General features: G+C 33.1%; 1 protein-coding gene across 1 annotated transcript in view; it reads left to right on the top strand.

Moving 5' to 3' along the window:
- Positions 1-928: 928 nt before the first annotated feature.
- The window catches only part of LOC149800813 (uncharacterized), a 72,569-nt gene continuing 52,647 nt past the window's right edge, over positions 929-20,850 (top strand). Inside the window, exons 1-2 of the mRNA XM_089954808.1 lie at positions 929-1,163; positions 14,254-14,373. Coding sequence (XP_089810934.1) covers positions 999-1,163; positions 14,254-14,373 — 285 coding nt within the window. The 5' untranslated portion in view covers positions 929-998. The remainder of the gene's footprint in view (positions 1,164-14,253; positions 14,374-20,850) is intronic.

Raw genomic sequence — 20,850 nt, 5'->3', positions numbered from 1 at the left:
TGCTTTTGGAGCTATCCTCTTGAATAAACCTTGAACAACATCACTGAGTCCATCTCCCTAAATCGCTTTGTACTTTGATAATCGCGAATTTACTACCTAACTATAACAGTTTCACGTTGAGCATTGTGTATAATCATTTTTTAAATTCCAAGTTGATTAATTAATTGTTTTTAGTGGCTGGAATAATCATCAACAATTTCATTCATGAAAGAATGATAAACATTACGATCCATAACATAACATCTTCGACAAATATAAGATATTTCATTAATAATTTCTGAAGAATTATTTCCTGCGCGTTTTCCTCCGATCAGAACTTCTAGTCGGTCAACATCAGCAAGGACACTGTCAGGACAAATTCCTATTCCACTTCCTGTTTTCTGAATTTCATACTTCCACGCGTGTTACAGGGTTTTCTTTATTTTATTTCATATGGTCTGAATCAGCCATCTGGCCCACCATCAGCCCATAAGTGGACCAAAGCAGCCATGATTAGAAATAGCCTTTTCCAAATCCACCAGCATTCATGACTCGGATTTCATGTGGGGATCAATAAAATATTCCGCATCACAAAATATTGCTTATGTAATCCGATTGCAAAATAGTGTAGCATTTACACTGGAGCCGGGAACCAGTCTAGGTTGAAATCATTACTTGTGTCAAAAAAACGCTGAAACATGTTAGATGAGACGTTATCAAAGCCTTAGTATTATATGATACACTCGGGGACTATTTATTGTTACCAAATAAAGTTAAACTGTATAATTTTAAAGTTATTCGAGATGTTTTGCTTTTAGAAAAATATGTATTAGCGTTACATTTATATATAATTTGAATTAAATCTTTCAATATTTATTTCATAATATATTGCGACGAACAATTCATAAAGTAAAATCTTCTGAAAACAAATTTTATAAGTATCCCGTAACAAGGGCGGGTAATCCATATCGAGATTTGCGGTAAGAAACATGCACAGATGTTCAAATCCAAAATAAGAAATGGCCAAAATTTCTGTTAAACCTTCTCGATTTGCCCTGCTCAAAATTGAAGATGATGATGACGATGTTCCAAAAGAGGGAAAGCGAAATGAAAAGCCTACACAGCAAAGCAAAAGTTCTCAAAAGAAGGCAAAGAAAAAGAAAAATGCCGAATGTGGTCCACAGGTATGGATACCCCACCAGTCGTGTTTACGTACGCTACCGACTGTTTTAGGCAGCACATGAAACATGAAGTACAGTTTTTGGTTTTGGTTTGCTTTTCCAGTTAAACCAAACTATTTTTTAACGGAGATTCATCCCAGAAATTATAAAAATCGAAAGTCACTGCTTCTTAAACGGTATTTGGCGTGATTTCTCCAAACTAAATACTTTAAGAATATGCTATTAAAAAAAATTATTTTTAGTTGTTTTGAAAGATAAACACGGTCCCACATAAGGCAGTAGAGAGCATGTTTATAGCTTGGGGGGGGGGGATATCATTATCAATTCAGATTGGTTCGAAGCCATCTGGAACATTAAATTACAAGTGTACGTGAAACCTTTCAAACAGATACATACATTTTAATTGAATATGTAAAATAATAGGAAATAATTATGTGATCATTATGACAGGAAAGGCATCTGATGAACCTGGCTATCGGCCAGATTTCAGTGCCATATGCTGTAAATTCACATTTATTCATGGGGTACCAGTTGTTTTGGGTTTTGTGGCTGCTATAATCAGTGAATTAAAATAATCAATTAAAACATGACATTGTCATAAATGTTATTTTATAAACCACTCGATAGTTTCAGATCAGACTTGATGTTACAGGAACACAAGACATAATAAGAAAATTGTCCAACAACAGGTACTTACATAGTAGGCCGATAAACCAGCCCTTCAACTGTGATGATATTGATTTTCGGGTGAGGGGATAATATCACCTAAAGTCTGACTAAAGTTTGTTTGTACTGATTTCAGTAACATTATTTCTAATCTGCCTGTGACCAGACTGGCACTAATACTGGCATTCCCAGCACCTTTCATGCTTAATGGACGTTCCATACTAACATGGCGCCATATAGTGCGTACACTATGGGCTAGTTTATTACCTCAGACAACATAATGACGTAGTTCATCCTATTCAGTAACTGCCAGATATTTTCGTAAATTACCATAACATTGAGAGTTTGGAAATTATATCCCTTTGCACATATGAACATAGAAATTAAACCGCTTATTAAATCCACATGAAAAGGCAAATTTGTTGTCATTCTTTTCCTTTGCTTGCTTAGACATTATCAATATCAGAAGCAGACGTCATATGCATGTACAGCTGTAGTCGTACACACACCCCATTGTTGAAAATGGACTTGTCCAGGAACTGGAAATGGATCTCGAGCATGTCCTTGTATTAAAATGAATGAATCAGCTAAGTTCTGTGCACATTTTATCAAATTAAAGATTACCGTTTTTTAAATCGGTTGGGGGGTACAACAAACGGGGAGGTATATTAAGACTATATTTATTAAAAGCTGCAGTTATCTGCATTCAAGTTTGTCTGCAAACATCGATGTATATTTTATACACTTACCTGTATTTCTCATGGCTGTTGCAGCTACCGTCAGCTGAAGGATTCTTTTGGTGACATGTAGATTACATTTCATGAGCAAATCATATATTAAGCGACTTGTAAATCCACATGGAATAGCACAACCATCTGTCCTGTGGCCATTTTGAATTTTGCACTTGATATAGCTGTTACCAATTACCAGTATATGTCCAAATTGTATGCAGGTTTGTTCTGGAATGATTTAGTAGTTTCTGAGATTGGATCATCCGAAGATGAGGATGCTGACAGCGATGATGATGATAGAGTTCTTATGGATAAACGTTACACCAATTTTGTAAATACTGTATAAATAAGTTGTGAAAGACTTAGACAAATAGGGAAAAAAATACATCACAGTGTAGACAAATTGATTTGAAATAAATGGTGAAAATTTCGTGGATTTTAATTGGATATAAGGAGAGAAATTAAGGTAAGAGTGATTGCATGTGCACAATGTTTTCAAAATTTTTCAAACAGGTAAAAACTCTGGGGCACAAGCTTGACAGCTTTGTGCTTCTGAGGTAGAGATACTGATAACAGTGCTGGGGCCGAACGAGTTAAACCCATATGAATTTATTCTGTTAATGAAACAGCATGTACATGACAGAAAATTACTCAAATAATAATGCTGGTTTGTTTTCACATGTAGTAAACGCTTCATGGACTATGGAAAATCAACCTTTTCCTTGTAGAAATTAATCAATTGATGCTGTTCTGGACGTAGTGGTCATTGTATATATATCCACATCATGACGTGTAGTAGAAGGATTACATTGTATTACCCCAATTAGAAACTTGCAGCAGTATAATTATGTAATAGTGGATGCCCACTATAACTCTTGGAACTTATCAGTTAGCTGAACTACGGTACACTAGACAATACGGAATGCTCATTTTTAATTTGTCACAATGCTCTTTAATACCCAGAGACACATTCACTGATGTTATTTGTAATAATTGAAAAAAGTAGGGATTTCACATTTAAACAAACAAAGAAATCTTGCATATCTATTAGTGGGAAAAGATGAAGACATAGTATGCCATATAATTGCATTTACTATTTTATTCCATTATTAAAATAAAGAATGCAAGACATACTGTGATTTTCTTTTTCATTCCCCTAGTCATTTTAAAATTGTTTGCTTAAAATGTTCCCACACAACAAAATATACATAACGCTATCCAAGATACAACATCTAGTACTTTGGGTAGTACTTTCACACCAAATATACATGTACATGCAACACATTTGTTTTAAAGATCTTGACATGTATGTATCTTTACCATAGTTTGCACTCAGATGCTATTAAGCACACTCTGTTGTATTCTTTTGCCAGAAACAGATATAATTGCTGGTTTGTCCATCTGATGAGCTTAATATTACCAAATGGATTGGTGAAAGTAATAAAAATGGTATAATTCCTTAAATATTTTTGATAGGATGCAAACTTGTATGTATGTATTGTTTTTAATTAATTCAGACAGTTTCATTAGGTACACTCTCTGCCCACATGACAATACTGCAAAACTTCCCAAATGTCAAGCAAATATTGTTTTATTATTAGCCTATTACTAAATTGTCACACTTTGACCTGATTGTCCTTTTTAATAAGTTGGTGTGAATATTAAAATATTTTATCACCAAAGAACAAAATGCTTTCTTAGAGAAAGTTTACCAAATAAGACAACAATGTGAAAGTACTCAAATTATGTCCATGATATAAGAAATGATGTTGAATCTTTGGGAACCAAAGGTAATTTTAAAGTCATATGAATAAACTGCAGAATCACTCAGAAATAGAATTAAAAGCAATATAATAATCCAAGGCTGAATACCTGAAGATACACATTTATGGGGCTGAGCAAATCTCAGAGCATGATATCCTGGACTATGCACTTCTGAAGCCAGAGACCCAAATGTTTCATGTTGCTAGTCCGGAATAGGTGCTTTTTTTTTTCTTATTTTAAAAGTTGGGCAAATGCCTATTTTGATGACTGAATCACTTTATTTACTTTTATCTGGCCATTCATGTCTTCCAGGCATACAAAATACTTGATTCTACCACTCTCTATGTATTCATTTACATCCTGTATCTCACTTACCTTCATTGATACCTGCCACATGTGCACATGTTCCATTTCCAGTCAACTGCAGATTGGGCTAAGTGATCAAATTGTCAGCCAGTCAGAACATGTCAACCAAAACAGAACTGGTATGATTAGTTAGCAGTGTTTTAAATGGCTTTTTGTATTGTGTTTACTCAAACCAGATTCTTATGATTTTAGTTAAGCAAGTCAGTGTAATTAAATTACTGAAAGGCACTTTATTAATATTAGTGTCTGTTTCCTTTATGAACTGTTTAATGTCAGTAATGATTCTTTAATTTTGTATTGATTATACAGAGGATTAACTATAATATCCATTAATGCATTTGAAGCAAAACAATGAAACTAATTAAGGAACTGTCTCTGTTCATTTTTTCATGACAGTGTATACTATTATCACTTGAGAAGTACTTGTCAAGCAAGGTGATATGTACTGTGTGGATAAAGTGAGAGAACTTTTCAACTGCATTGTTTTCCTGGTCTTGAATTCACTGATCAGAAGGAAAGCTGTTTTCCAGTTATTGCAGTCAGTATCCCAAACTTCTGGAAATTCAACCAGCGTATTTGTCAGTGAGACTGACAAATTCAGGATTGAACCATTTAAGTCTTATGACAGTTATGGACCTCACTTGGGAGGCTGTATTTTCTATGATCAGACCTTAATTATATACTAATCAAGTTTAACATGATTTCATCAACCCCTTCTGTGATTTATAACCAAAGTCATTCTTCTTGCATTGATTGTATGATATAAATGCACTGTTGTGAGTGACCACCTGTTGAGTATGACTTTTATGATGATTTTGATGCAGTATATATATTTCAACACAGTTTATGGATGACAGCATCCCAAACCAAATAGAAATACTTATGACCTTGGTTTAGTGCTTGTAGTCCTGATACTGAGTAAGGTGTGCAAGTGATTTGCAGATTTTTCTGAATGGGTGGGGGGATTGAGTTTTCCTACTGGTTTTCTAAAACATAGAAGTAGTGTTGTATAATCAAGAACAAGTCACAAACTACCATTGTCATGTACATGCAAATCCCATATATGATTAATTTTCTTTAAAAAAAAAGCAGTCATGGGCATACACAGTTCAGAGGTTTGTTTCATTTCATCATCTCATCTATTGTGAAAACCCAGCACAATGGCAATAATATCATAATGAGAGAATAAGAGATGTTTTCAACTGACTTTCACTGGAGCACCTTGGTACAAATTGTTTGGATATTGATATGGAATTGATATGTAATCCCAGAGGCTAATGAGGTCTTTGTCTCTTAAATAACTAGCATTTTATGGATACATCAGTTCTATAATTAATATAAAGATTCATTTTTTTGTTACTTTATTATTGTTATGGTTATTAAAAACTTAACACCAAGCCAAAAGTGCCATTGCCCGTGATCTTATCATCTGTTATCATTTTTGACAATTGGTTATGGCCTTTGTTTATAAAGTTAATCCATTTATATCTTGAATGAATTTTGCATTTGGTTTTTGTTCTGTAAATAAATATATTCTGTTTCTGGACAAGTTATTTCTGTCATTTGATTTATGGTTATGTATATATTCATTATCTACTCTGATAAAAACTTCAATTCTTATTATACTATAGCTATCATGAATATGTTAACATTTTCACAAGTATAAATATTAATGTTATATGTTTCTGTTATTATTGCTACATGAAATTAGTTTGAGCTCAGTGCATGTAGTACTTTAAAGAACTATGAATAAAGTATATGTACAGTCATTCAAGGTATTTTTCTTTTTAAACCCAGTTGAATTTTGACCTTGAAAACTGGCCCTCCAGCAGAAACATTTGTGAGACCACCTGTTTTGAAAGATCGCCTTTTGCTCACAGAATTGGTGGTCTGTCATAATCTTTGACAAGTTTGATAACAAATGAGATCTATGCATATTTATGAAGCATTGATCACATTCCTCCTATAATTCCAATGCAAAATACTCTATCCCATTTTAAATTCTTTTCTTTTTTTTCTAAATTGGCCTTTGACTCCAGTGCAAAATATAGGATCACACTGAAGTCCTCTTTTAAATAAAATTGACCAATGCAAAATATAGGAACTGATATAAGTCTTGTAAACAAAATTGACTTATAATTCCTATGCACATTATAGGATAACATAGAAGTCCTCTCTTTTAGAAAATTGTCCTATAATTTCTGTATTGTGGATATCAGGCATGGCGTCAATTACAGGTGCTTGATTACGATTACAGTTACAGGTTGTTTAATTGCACTTCATTTGGAAACCATGATTATGATTATGATTACGGGGCGGGGGGGGGGGGGGCGCGTGATTGACTTGGTATTTGCCTGTTATCTTTGTTTTGTTCTGGGCAGATATCATAGACTGTATAGCTAAGAAACAAACAGTTTTAACTCTGTGTAAATGTTTATTGAGAAGGCATGTGTAAATGTTTATTGAGAAGCATGTTGAATAATTCCTTCACAAAGAACAGTGATCAAGAGCCATACAACAGGCCTTCTAAACTTCTCCGCTAAGCTGTATACATTTGGCATTATCTGCTCAGAAGACAAGGAATGTACATTTATTTGAAGTCTACTCAATTGCTATCTTATACCAAATGAAAATATTGCCAATCGAACATGAACTGTTTAATTAACACAGTTACCTAAAATTATAATACACAGTATATTTTTAGAAAAATTAGCTTGTATATTGGCCACCTAAAATTACACATACCCTATTGTACTAGTCTACATTCATGGTCTTTTGTTTGTGGAAACTTTTATTATTCTTACAATTATTAAGAACATAATTTTTTTGGTTGTTATTATTTGTGTGTGATTTGGATTTTTAACATAACTTTAATAATTTTTCAGTCATATCACTACAAGGTCTATAGTGTGGCAGTTTATAGTGATATCTAGCACTGGGGGCATCATGCTGCATACATGTGGCATCATGTTCCACCCAGTCACATTATCCTGACACCAGGCCAACCAATCCTAACACTGAACTCTTAAAGCTGAATGCCCAGCAAGGCAGATAACCATTTTTATAAGTATGGGTTGTCTGTAGTTCAAACCCACAATCTTGTTTTTCCATTGAGGCAGACACTCCAACTGTAATAATTTGTAGGCATGATTACACTATGTAATTACACTGCCAATTAAGGGTGATTTTGATTATTGAGCTTCTGAAATTAGTGATTACAATAACAAAAATGATTACAGCTCACATTGTAATTGATTAGAATTGATTACGCTTACAATCATAATTGCCCCCTTACCTGGTGGATATTGTCAAAACTTTCTGATCAGTTCTGTATAATTCTGAGACACTTTGAATATCTAGAAATCTGTTTGTGGAAGGGAATGTAACTTTTGTAGCTTTATGCCTTACTTGTAATAAATGGGAGACATGGTGTCATCTATTGTGCCTGTCAGGTATGGGTTTTTTTGTTTTTGCATAAGGAAAATATTCAGTTTGTACCCTATGTTTATCCTTTGTTATAGCAATCCTTTGATTGTCCCATATTGTAAGTAAAAAGGTCCAATTTTTCCAATGTATATTTGGCACCAAAATTGAGTATGATAGTTCTCAAATAATATGCCGAGTAATTTGTTTTCTCTTTTAACATTGCTTCTGTTTCTAAAGGGAAACAAGGGAAGAAACCCATGATATTGACTATTGGTAATCACAAAGTTGGTGTTCTTCCCATGGCAAAAAAATGCAAACCAGATTTAAAAATACAGATTATAATACAAGATGAATAAATTTCAAGAAAACAGTTTATACAGATTTGCAAGATAATATATCTGAGGGATTAAAATGAATAATTTGTAGTTTATAACTAAAACATAAATATAACTGGTAACACATTAAGTAGAGAAATAGTTATGTATAGCATCAGATTCGGTTAATCATTTTGATCTTAAGACACTACCATGATGATATTAAATGAAGAGATGGAAACCGAGTAAACGTTTAATTAGATGCGTTGATATTAGAGACAATGTACAGTTGCAGGTTGGCATAATCTTTATGCAAGATTCTAATTAAGGATTAGAATTTATTTACACAATTATAGATATGTGTTTGAAACTTATTTTTCACAAAACCCTGCTTAAGTTTGTACATTTATTTACAAGTACATGTAATTATTTCATAAACCTTTACCAAATTTAAAATTCTGAGTCATGTTTGACTTGTTTGATGTTATTGAATTTGGCATTTACTAGTAATGCCATGTTAAAGTTCCAAAACATTTATTTATTATGGCATTTATTGTGAATTATGTTATTGCATTTCATATTTTAAATTTTAAATTACAAATTATTTTTTGTCTAACTTTATATATTAATGAAAAACTAATAAACACCCCTAATATGCTTTCTACTAAAACACTTTCAGAATTAAATACCAAGAGTAATAACACCAGCCATTGTTAAAGGAAATCCTCCAACCTCCAAATTATATTTTATACTTGTGAATTTGTGGAGCACAAATTACATATTAGTCTGTAAGCCTAACTTTTTAGATCTTGAATGATTTTATTTATATGCAGTTGATTAATAATGCATTTAACTTTGGAAACCATTCTTATAAAATTATTGTAAAGTAGGTTAAACATGATGTAAAGTTTGGGAAATAGTTTTACATAGGATGTGTTCTTACAATACTACATAAACCTGCTTAGTGAAATGGTCAGCTGTTAATTTATGTAAATTCTATCAGTTTCCATCAGGGTCTAACATATTATTGACTACATTATAACACATTAATGGATATAAAATGACACAATTTGGTATACCATAACACACTATTAGCTATACCATAACACATTATTACCTATACCATAACACATTATTGGCTTTATCATAACATATTATTGGCTACATCATAACACATTAATGGATATAAAATGACACAATATTTGGTATACTATAACACACTATTGGCTATACCATAACACATTTTAAGTTATATCACAACATATTATTGGCTATATCATAACACATTATTAGCTTTATCATAACACATTATTGGCTATATCATAACACATTATTGACTACCAGAATACCATAACACATTATTAGTTATACCATAACAAATTATTGGCTGTACCATAACACATAATTTTCTGTACCATAGCACATTATTGGCTGTACCATAACACATTATTTTCTGTACCATAGCACATTATTGGCTATATCATAACACATTATTAGCTGTACTGTTATAACTCTATGACCTCAAAATAAGTAACATAAAGAGCAAAACCAACAAGTTTTGTAAAATTCAACAAATAATATACTTCCCTTACTGTATCTTGAATTAAATCCCAAATAGTCCTAAAAGCAAAATCACAAGTACAAATTGAATTCAAGCAGAGTTCCAAATAAATTCCAGTGTTGAATGTGTCTGTATCTTGAATGTGCAAATCTGCCAGTGGCCTGAAGTGTGGTGATGTGCTAAAAGTCTTTTGATGTATCAAAATAATATAATCCAAAATGCTCTAGTTTGAGTTCACTATTGTTCCAAATTAATTGTCCAGTCCAAGAATATTACTAAGTACTTGTAATTCCAGTAAATAAATCCATCCAAATGAAAAACTGAACACAACAATATGACTGATTCTGCTTCAAGATGTTAAGGCAAGAATGAGTAATTTCTCAAGTAAACAACATTATATACAAGACTAAGACTAAAACATAGAACCAGGATGAGGGTCAACAGTTCATTTCTTGAAAATTTTAAGTTGTCAGCAAAATAAAATATGTTACTACAATTAATATAAAATACGTGGGAAATCAGGTAGACCAAAATTTGTCATGGGGGAGATTCCAATGCCATAGACTCTGGCCCAAATAAACATGTTTATTGACATTGAATATAAGAAGCAAAGACACAATAATAGAGACCCTATGTATGTCAACCTCCTCTAACACATTCAGAGTTGTGAAAAAGTTTGCCTCCTCTCTAAAACACTTAAAAATTTGTCAACAAGTTTAGGAATTTCCAAGTAAAACCTATAATCTACACTCATTCAAATAAACATGTTTACCTGCAATATAATGATCTGACTATTTTACCTGTTCTCTCGGAGAAATATTAGCTATGTATTATGTTTACACAATAAATGTCAGTGGTCAGGAATACCATAAATACAATTTTGGACAAGGTGAGGTATATCATACAGATATACATAACATAATCATAAACAGCCTCTGGATTGTATTTATATACTGTATTTACAAGTCACATGCCCACCATAGGGCCTAGTGAGCTTATGGCATGGCCCTGCATCTGTCATACATCATCAGTTGTCCCTCCAGATCTAATTTTGAAACTTGGAATACAGTCAAACCAGTCCTAATGGTTACCTGTTCATAATGGCAATTCTAATCCCATTTAGACTGTACAAAATATATTCTCAGAAACTGAAAAGAGCTTGAAATGAGGTTATGTTTTATGCTAAATCTTCTATTTCTCTCATTTGATTATGGGTCATGGTGACTTCTGTAAATAAATACTGTTTAAACCACTCCCCTACCCCCCAGAAAAGTTCCTATATAAATGCCTTGTATGTAGTGGTCACCTGTCTTATGTGGTTTGTGGGGCAGGTGTTTCCTAATCAGCACTGGTTTCTTCTAGCCGTAGCTGTTACTGTCGCTTATCTCAATCTATGCAAACTAAACTTTTGCTTCGTGAAGATGGCATTCTTTACGTAAAGGAATTGATGTGTAAGCATTTCTTTTCTTGCCTGTACTCAGAGTACTCCAGTCAGAAGTTCATTGATCTCTATGATCCATACATGCTAAAGACATGATCATGGATTTAATTGGCAGAGTTTGTTAACATTCTACAGACCACATTTTTGATCTGATTTTTTAATAGGCTTATTTCATTTCGATCTTGTATGGGTTCAGTAGAGAACGAGATACATGCATATTACTGATATAATCTTTTATCTGACTGGCTGACCTTGTTACAACTCTGTAGGCCACAGTTCTAATCCAGTTTTGATCAAACCTGATGCTTATAACAACAAGATCTTTGAAGGGGTTAATAATGAGCTAGATCCATGCATTCTAATGAAGTGATGTTATTTTAACTGAGCTTGTTACGACGGTGGCAGGCATATTGCCGATCAGACATTAATTACATAAATTTGTATCATCAAGATCTTGGATGAATTCACTAAAGTACATGGTCCATGCTTCCATCTGATTGGCTGAGCTTGTTGCCATTGTTAAAGCCATATTTCTGACCAGATTTTTATCAGACTTTGAACAGATCTTTTTTTATCGTATGACCTGATTTTGCATCTAATTGGCTGAGCTTGTCAGCAGTCTAGCAACTACATATCTGGTCAGGTTTCCATCAAGCTTGTTCAGTGGTCCTATATTATCAAGATGTTGGGTGGGTTTAGTGATGAGCAAGATGTACACATAATCATGATGAAATCTTGTTTCAGATTTGCCAAGCTTGTTACCAGTCTGAAAACTACTTATATTATGTTCTTATCTTTAGAAAGATAGGATATAGTACTACAAGTAATATAAAGATATGAAGTTTGGGAGATAGGGTGTATATTTTGATAGGATATAGTACTACAAGTAATATAAAGATATGAAGTTTGGGAGATCGGGTCTATACTTGCAATACTGCATAATCCTGCTGAGTGAAATGGTCAACTGTTGAATTAATGTTTATATGCCAGTTGAGCATTATTAGGCTCATTTGGGCCTCTTGTTTTGATGTCATAATATAAATTTTCAAAAGCCAAATCTAAGGCAGTGTAGTATTTTCTGTAATAGTTTTTCTAATAACCTTATCTAAGCAAATTTGCAGCACTGTTTTGAGCTTTTAGGATTTATTGAGACTAGCAGAATGGGGAAGTATGTTCAAGCTGCTGGAAACTTTAATATTTTTCGAAGTTACATGTACTTTCAAATTTCCCATAATCTGAACTGGTAATTGAAGTAGAATTAACTTTTTTAAATTAAAAAAATAAGGACATAATTTTAATTGAATAGTAAAGAAATTGGGTGAAACAGGGGAAGAAGTTATATTCTTGTGATTATATGAAGGGTAATATCCTTTGGTGATTAAGCTTGAAAAGTCTCTGAAACCTTGTGTTTATGGTAATAACATTAAGCTTGAAAAGTCTCTGTAGTCTAATGTTTATGGTAATAACATTAAGCTTGAAAAGCCTCTGTAGTCTAGTGTTTATGGCAATAACATTAAGCTTGAAAAGTCTCTGCAGTCTAGTGTTTATGGTAATAACATTAAGCTTGAAAAGTCTCTGCAGTCTAGTGTTTATGGTAATAACATTAAGCTTGAAAAGTCTCTGCAGTCTAATGTTTATGGTAATAACATTAAGCTTGAAAAGTCTCTGCAGTCTAGTGTTTATGGTAATAACATTAAGCTTGAAAAGTCTCTGCAGTCTAATGTTTATGGTAATAACATTAACCTTGAAAAATCACTGAAGTCCTGTGTTTATGGTAATAACATTAAGCTTGAAAAGTCTCTGTAGTCTAGTGTTTATGGTAATAACATTAAGCTTGAAAAGTCTATGCAGTCAAATGTTTATGGTAATAACATTAAGCTAGAAAAATCACTGAAGTCTTGTGTTTATGGTAATAACATTAACCTTGAAAAATCACTGAAGTCTAGTGTTTATGGTAATAACATTAACCTTGAAAAGTCTCTGCAGTCTAGTGTTTATGGTAATAACATTAAGCTTGAAAAGTCTCTGCAGTCTAATGTTTATGGTAATAACATTAACCTTGAAAAATCACTGAAGTCCTGTGTTTATGGTAATAACATTAAGCTTGAAAAGTCTCTGTAGTCTAGTGTTTATGGTAATAACATTAAGCTTGAAAAGTCTATGCAGTCAAATGTTTATGGTAATAACATTAAGCTAGAAAAATCTCTGAAGTCTTGTGTTTATGGTAATAACATTAACCTTGAAAAATCACTGAAGTCTAGTGTTTATGGTAATAACATTAACCTTGAAAAATCACTGAAGTCTAGTGTTTATGGTAATAACATTAAGCTAGAAAAATCTCTGAAGTCTAGTATTTATGGTAATAACATTAAGATAGAAAAATCTCTGAAGTTTAGTGTTTATGGTAATAACATTAACCTTGAAAAATCACTGAAGTCTAGTATTTATGGTAATAACATTAAGCTAGAAAAATCTCTGAAGTCTAGTATTTATGGTAATAACATTAAGTTAAAAATATCAAAAAATCCTTGTGTGTATAGTTGTAGTAATGTTAAGCTAGAAAGACCTCTGAACCCTTGTGTATATAGTAATAACATATAAGCTAGAAAATCTCTACAAATCCTTGTGTGTATAGTGTTGGTAACATTAAGCTAGAAAAATCTCTATGAACCCTTGAGTATAGGCCATGTTTTCTATTTAAGCAGAGGAAAACATTAGTATGTTCAGGAAAGCTTTGCTGTTTTGGATTGAGTCTGTTGGTATGTTGCACAATAATTGATTGTATTACTGGCATTAATAAAATGAAGACTTTGTTTGAATGTAGGGTAATCCTGGCAGCGGTGGAGGGGACTGGGAAGTTCAAGTAGGTGGAAAAGCTAAGGCCAAAGGCAATAAAAATGTTACAGAGGAACAGTGGGAGCAATGGCAAAAAGTGGATAAAGAGGTGAGACATAAACATTATTCATACTACATTGCCAGAGGAATGTTGACTGCTGTTTACTACTAATTACTACATTACAGTATTCATACTATCTTTGCCAGAGGAATGTAGACTGCTGGTTGCTACTAATTACTACATTACAGTATTCATACTATCTTTGCCAGAGGAATGTAGACTGCTGGTTGCTACTAATTACTATATTACAGTATTCATACTACATTGCCAGAGGAATGTAGACTGCTTGTTGCTACTAATTACTACATTACAGTATTCATACTACATTGCCAGAGGAATGTAGACTGCTTGTTGCTACTAATTACTACATTACAGTATTCATACTACATTGCCAGAGGAATGTAGACTGCTGGTTGCTACTAATTACTACATTACAGTATTCATGCTACATTACAGTATTCATACTACATTGCCAGAGGAATGTAGACTGCTTGTTGCTACTAATTACTACATTACAGTATTCATACTACATTGCCAGAGGAATGTAGACTGCTGGTTACTACTAATTACTACATTACAGTATTCATACTACATTGCCAGAGGAATGTAGACTGCTTGTTGCTACTAATTACTACATTACAGTATTCATGCTACATTACAGTATTCATACTACATTGCCAGAGGAATGTAGACTGCTTGTTGCTACTAATTACTACATTACAGTATTCATACTACATTGCCAGAGGAATGTAGACTGCTTGTTGCTGCTAATTACTACATTACAGTATTCATACTACATTGCCAGAGGAATGTAGACTGCTTGTTGCTGCTAATTACTACATTACAGTATTCATACTACATTGCCAGAGGAATGTAGACTGCTGGTTACTGCTAATTACTACATTACAGTATTCATACTACATTGCCAGAGGAATGTAGACTGCTGGTTACTACTAATTACTACATTACAGTATTCATACTACATTGCTAGATGAATGTAGACTGCTGACTACTACTAATTACTACATTATGTGATTTACATTATTAGCTTTCAAAATGTTTTGAAGTTATGTGGCTGCAAGTGTCACTTTTGAAACTTTGCATTATTACTAGGCACCAGAATTTAGGAATTTTAGAGATGCATAATTTTGGAATTACCTAAATTGTAATAATTTGAACTGTTTGGAAAACAACAAAGATCCAGATTATGGGGCACATAACCACAATACTGGCTTTATTGGAAGTAGTGTTGTAGCCCTAAAACTGACCATACACTAAGGCCTGGTGTTGGAGCCCTAAGACTAATCATACACTAAGGCCCAGTATTGGGACCCTAAAACTGATCATACACTAATTCCCGATGTTTGGACACTAAAACTGATCATACATATACCTAACATATTTTGTATTAGAGCATTATTATTAGCGTTATGTTTAGTTTTATCCTTAAACTTGACAAAAAAATTATTTTTAGTATTAAGAGGGACTGTGAATGAAAGCATTGAGTCAGGCTAAATCAGGTACTCTGACATGGCCCACAAGCTAGAATCCATCCCACCAAAGGTTTCTATCCAGCCTGCCAACATTTCCTAACTTGTGCCAACTGTTAGTGAAAAATGTAGACTAAGCTTACAAATGACCTAGCGAGTGAGCAAAAATGCAATGTGGCCCCTCATGTACAAAGACTGGACTGAGTCTGCTCTAGATTCTATTGGATTAGCTGTGTGCAAACAGTTTTTGTAGCATGCAAAAAGAATTTGAAGATTAAAGCGTTAGGTCCTTACAAAGTGCTCCAGTAAATGTTTGCATACTTTAGTGTACGAGTTATCAATATTCTTTTGTGATAATTTACGTGGTTCATGAATGATATATTATGTATTTATGAAAGTGAGTTTTATTATTCTTACGTGATCATTTACATAAATGATATACCATATACCCACAAGAATGAATTACCATTGGTTGTAGTGTATTCGATGACTATCTTTTCAAATACCTTTTATCATTTGGCTACGAAGATAATTGTTTTATTGTTCAGTCTAACAAAATAGTCAATAAAAACTTCCATTCAGTATTCATTGTCATAATTTGAATCCTGTATTTCTATTCCTGGTTTCAGTTAAATCATAATGTTTGATTTTTTGAAACATTTTGGTCCTTGATAATAATTTTTATTTATTCTCATTCTTTTGTAAATTAATATATTTTGCAATTCTGTTTGTCTGTCTTTTATCAAATTTGTCTATTGTTCCTTCATTTGTTATTTATTTCATTCATTTTATTGTTACATCTATTTATTCTATTACTTACTACCATACATACTCACATATAAGCCGAATGATTTAGGAAAAATTAAAGGCCTGGAAGAATGGGGGGCCAGCTTATCTGCAGGCCAGTGTCTAAATTTGACAGTTATGTCTTTTTATTGACTACTGTAAAGGCTGTAAATCTTTGAACACAAAAAAATAAATTTTTTCTGTGTCCTAAGACATGCATGTAAAAAAAAATCATTTGCTATTACCCGACACTTATTAAACTGTTATCAAGTACTATGATTGATTTTGTTATTATTTTGCATGTGCATATTTTCTGATTTCTCCAACATGAAATTAAATAAAGGTAAACTTTTATAGACTTCAAAATTCATGGGCCAGTTGAGTTTACCCGGGAGACCAGGCTGAACTATAATGTATAGTACTTACACAGTGCAAAGCATGCATAGCTTCACTTAAATCCTTGCCAAACGTATTAGATAAAGATTTAGCTTTAATCTGATTTCGACCAAATTGAATTCTTCAAGATAACTTTTCAGCAAGTCCTTTATAGCTGGTTCATTTAAGTTGAATCACTCCCTCATGAGTTACTCATTTTCAATGATATAAGCAATCCTACAAACTGAGGTAACATTTATGAAAAGGTATGCACGTTTAATTGTACAAGGCACATAACCAACATAACTTACATGTTCACAAAGAGTGGTAATAGTAACGTCTAAAATTCTCATCATAGATTAACTAAGATCATCAATCTATGTTTCGTGTTTTGGCTTAACAACATCAAACGTTCCACACAATTTAAAGCTTGATGTTTCGGCATCTCCTTTGTTGATAGTTGGTGGATTAGTCTTTCATTTTCCGACAGCAATACAGGCCAGGCATTTTTAAAGCATTTTCAGTAAATATTGATCCAGCTTCCGAGTCTAATATGGGCGAAATTCACAAAGGCTGTGCAGTTTCTTCCTGTGACACGCCATCTTTTCCCCTTGTTGTATATCCAACGTTGTTTCCTTTTTGTCAACTCGTAAGGCATTTAGTATTGTCTACTATAAAGAATATGTATTTTTAATTCATTTTTTGAGGACACATATGCTACATGGTTTATATTTTCATTCGTTTTAATTTAACAATGGTAATTAACGTTCGTATATGTGATATAAAAATGCCAGATGCTCACTCGTGTAAGTTTCTTTGGTGGGAATGGAGCTACAGCATTCACTGTGATAATTCTTGGGATTGAAATTAATTGCCGATAATTTTATTGTTGTGGTTTATTTTTTGTTCTGGTTTATTTTCTGATTTTTGTATTGTTGTAGATTAAAAAAAATCATAAATTTACGTGAATAATTTTTAAACTTAACATCCAATTTAGCGAAGAAGCGAATTCTTTCTAGACAAATTATTTTGTCATGATAATATTCACAATAGTCCTATATGTTAGACCTCAACGCTGATATTTATGTTTTGGGCATCAGGGTCATAGCACTAAAACATAATTAACATGTGATACGTCTTACATTCACAGGTGATACAACAGAACATGCTTTCCATGGATTGCATATGATATATCTATGTAGGTCTTTTCTTTTTTAGGAGAAATTAAAATCGATCACATAATGTAATAATCAGGAGTTCTTTGTGAAAATCAGGAGATATTATGAAATTGGGAGGTAGGTGTTGAGTGACCCCAAAATTCAGGAGTTTTTTCTCTCTCCTGGCATGAGAGTTGTCAGGTATGGTGTAAGATCGCTTACATCAAAGCAAACTACAACTCAGCTTTTACAGTATTAGCATAATTTTAGAAGGATTATGTTTGAAACTTTATTATTGTATTTTGGAGATATCATTAAAGTTTAGTGCAGTGGTGCCCATGATTCAGCTCTAAGGGATGTATTTCATTCAGCGTGTGTTCAAACCTACAATGTACATGCGGTGGCACTATTATGTAAATATGTTCAGTAGCCTAATTGCAAGCGTTAAATCAAACCGTATTGTTGTTTGTTGCGTTGTCATACTGGGATCAAATTTTAATGAGTTAGGTATTTACAATTTCAAGGCAAAATAAAAACGTAATTACTGGTGTACTGATATAAAATGTCAAATGCAATGATGCATAAACAAACAATAATTGAGTCAAAAGGGAGATGTAGTGTTACAGCAACTCACAGTTGCTCAATTCTTGTCATCGTTTGATGAAACTATACACAAATCTGAATTAGGCAGAACCAATAAGAAAACAGAAAATTGAATAAATTACTTTTCAAACAAGTTTATACCATTTCTTTTTAATAATCATACATGCCATTCCCAGGATAAGCATATGTGTACTTTTTGTTAATATAAGTTTGCCTAAATAAATGCATTTAGAACTTACTGTGTGCATCTTGTGATGTCTCGGAGTTGTGGGTTGGCTTATACACGGGTCATGCACTTTTTAGTGTTTATACCTGTTCATTTTGGGGGGTCAGCTTATATGCGAATAGGCTTATACGCAAGTATATCCGGTATCTCATATGCACGTACCTTTGCTTGTTTGTCCATTTCATTGTGCGTTCATTCTAATTATAGTACTGACTGGAAATGCATTATATATTTTAAATAGCAGTCTCAGTAATAGTTACTTAGAGGACAAAAAAAGTTTCAGCAAATCTTAGGGCACATAGTTACAATTTAATCTATGCAGCCATGGAGGAATTCCTGAAGATTGTGTGAATTTTTATTGAGCCAAAAATATGCATGATTTAAAACTTTTTCGCACATTAAACGGCTTGGAAAGTAAACAAGTCAACGCGGTCTATTCATTATAAAGAATACAGTTCACTATGGAATGCTGAGAATGTCTGTGCAGAGGATTACCCTTTACATTCATATAGAGCAGGGGTGGGCAAACGACGACCTGCAGGCCGCATGTGGCCTGCCAAGGGCTTTCATGCGGCCCACCAAGGGTTTTCATGTGGCCTAGGAACAAGTCATCATTCGCACTGACTCTGTTTATGTTACTCTGTTTATCAAATAAATGTGCTTCTTTTGAAGTTTAAGTTTTCAGATATTAACAAAATATTAACAACTGAAAATTAATTATGATGTTATTTCGAAAAACCTTTTGTTTTTGCTATTTCAATTATTTATTATTTAATGAACTATACGAACCATGACAAGGCGTAAATTTGTGTATGCAGCACTTGCACTGGAAAGTTTGCCCATCTCTGATATAGAGGAACCCAGGTGTCTGAGTGGTCTAAAGCACTCATATTTACCAATTACTGCCATGTCACTTCTGTCTGTGTGGGTTCAAGTCTCAGGCTCGGCCTAGTGGGTAAGTGAGAAAGCTTGCCAGTTGCTTCCTGTGGGTCAGTGGTTATTTTAGAGATTTTGCCAGGTTTTTCCTTGACCATTTATACTCACCAGCATATATAGCCAGCCTTCATTTGGTGAAAAATGGCATTAAGCCCACAACAAAAGTAACAACAACATTCATCTGGACTCTTCTATATTATAATATTCTAGCCATAAACTTAATACTGTGACAGGTAGATATAAAGGTGACATGGCTTCAAAGTTGGGTTTTTTAAAATTCTGTTCCAGAAATAGATTATTACTTGTTCTTAATGGACATCATGCTTTTTGTTAAATTTGCCAACATTTTAGAGAAAAACCTATTAATGTAAACATTGGTTTGCCAATATTTAGAAAAATTCTTGTTTAAATTCATTCCAAAGTTCACAATGTGTATACCATTTATTATCTAGATGAAACCTGTACATTTAAGAAGTGCATTGCTCTCCAATATTTTGACTTATTTTGTATGTATTATTGGATAGCAGCCTAAATTATGGAAATAAAGAACATAAATTTACTTTGATTTCCACTTGTTACGTGATAACATTGTAACCACCCTTTCAGTTGTGTAACAGATAGATTATCTGTTAGACCGTACGGTAATTTTGCACTGCAAACATCGTCTTCAGTTAATTCCACATATTGAAACTTAGGATTAATGACACTGAACACACAGGCTGTTTTTAGGCATGATGCCATTACACATTGCATCACATCCACCTAATTTGTAACCTGCCCTATTATGGAGAAATATTCTTAAGTCGATCTATATTATGAAGCCAATAAAATACTGTTGAAAAGACCCAAATATTCAACAGTAGACTTCCAAGAGCTTGTTTTAATATGCAACTACATTGGTAACAATCATGTATGATATGGGCTCATGAAATCGAATGTTTACTCATTTTAT

This window comes from Sinohyriopsis cumingii, chromosome 4 (genome assembly GCF_028554795.1).
Source record: "Sinohyriopsis cumingii isolate HCF-2022 chromosome 4, ASM2855479v2, whole genome shotgun sequence".
NCBI classification, from domain to species: Eukaryota; Metazoa; Mollusca; class Bivalvia; order Unionida; family Unionidae; genus Sinohyriopsis; species Sinohyriopsis cumingii.
This window is presented reverse-complemented; position numbering and strand designations above follow the sequence as displayed.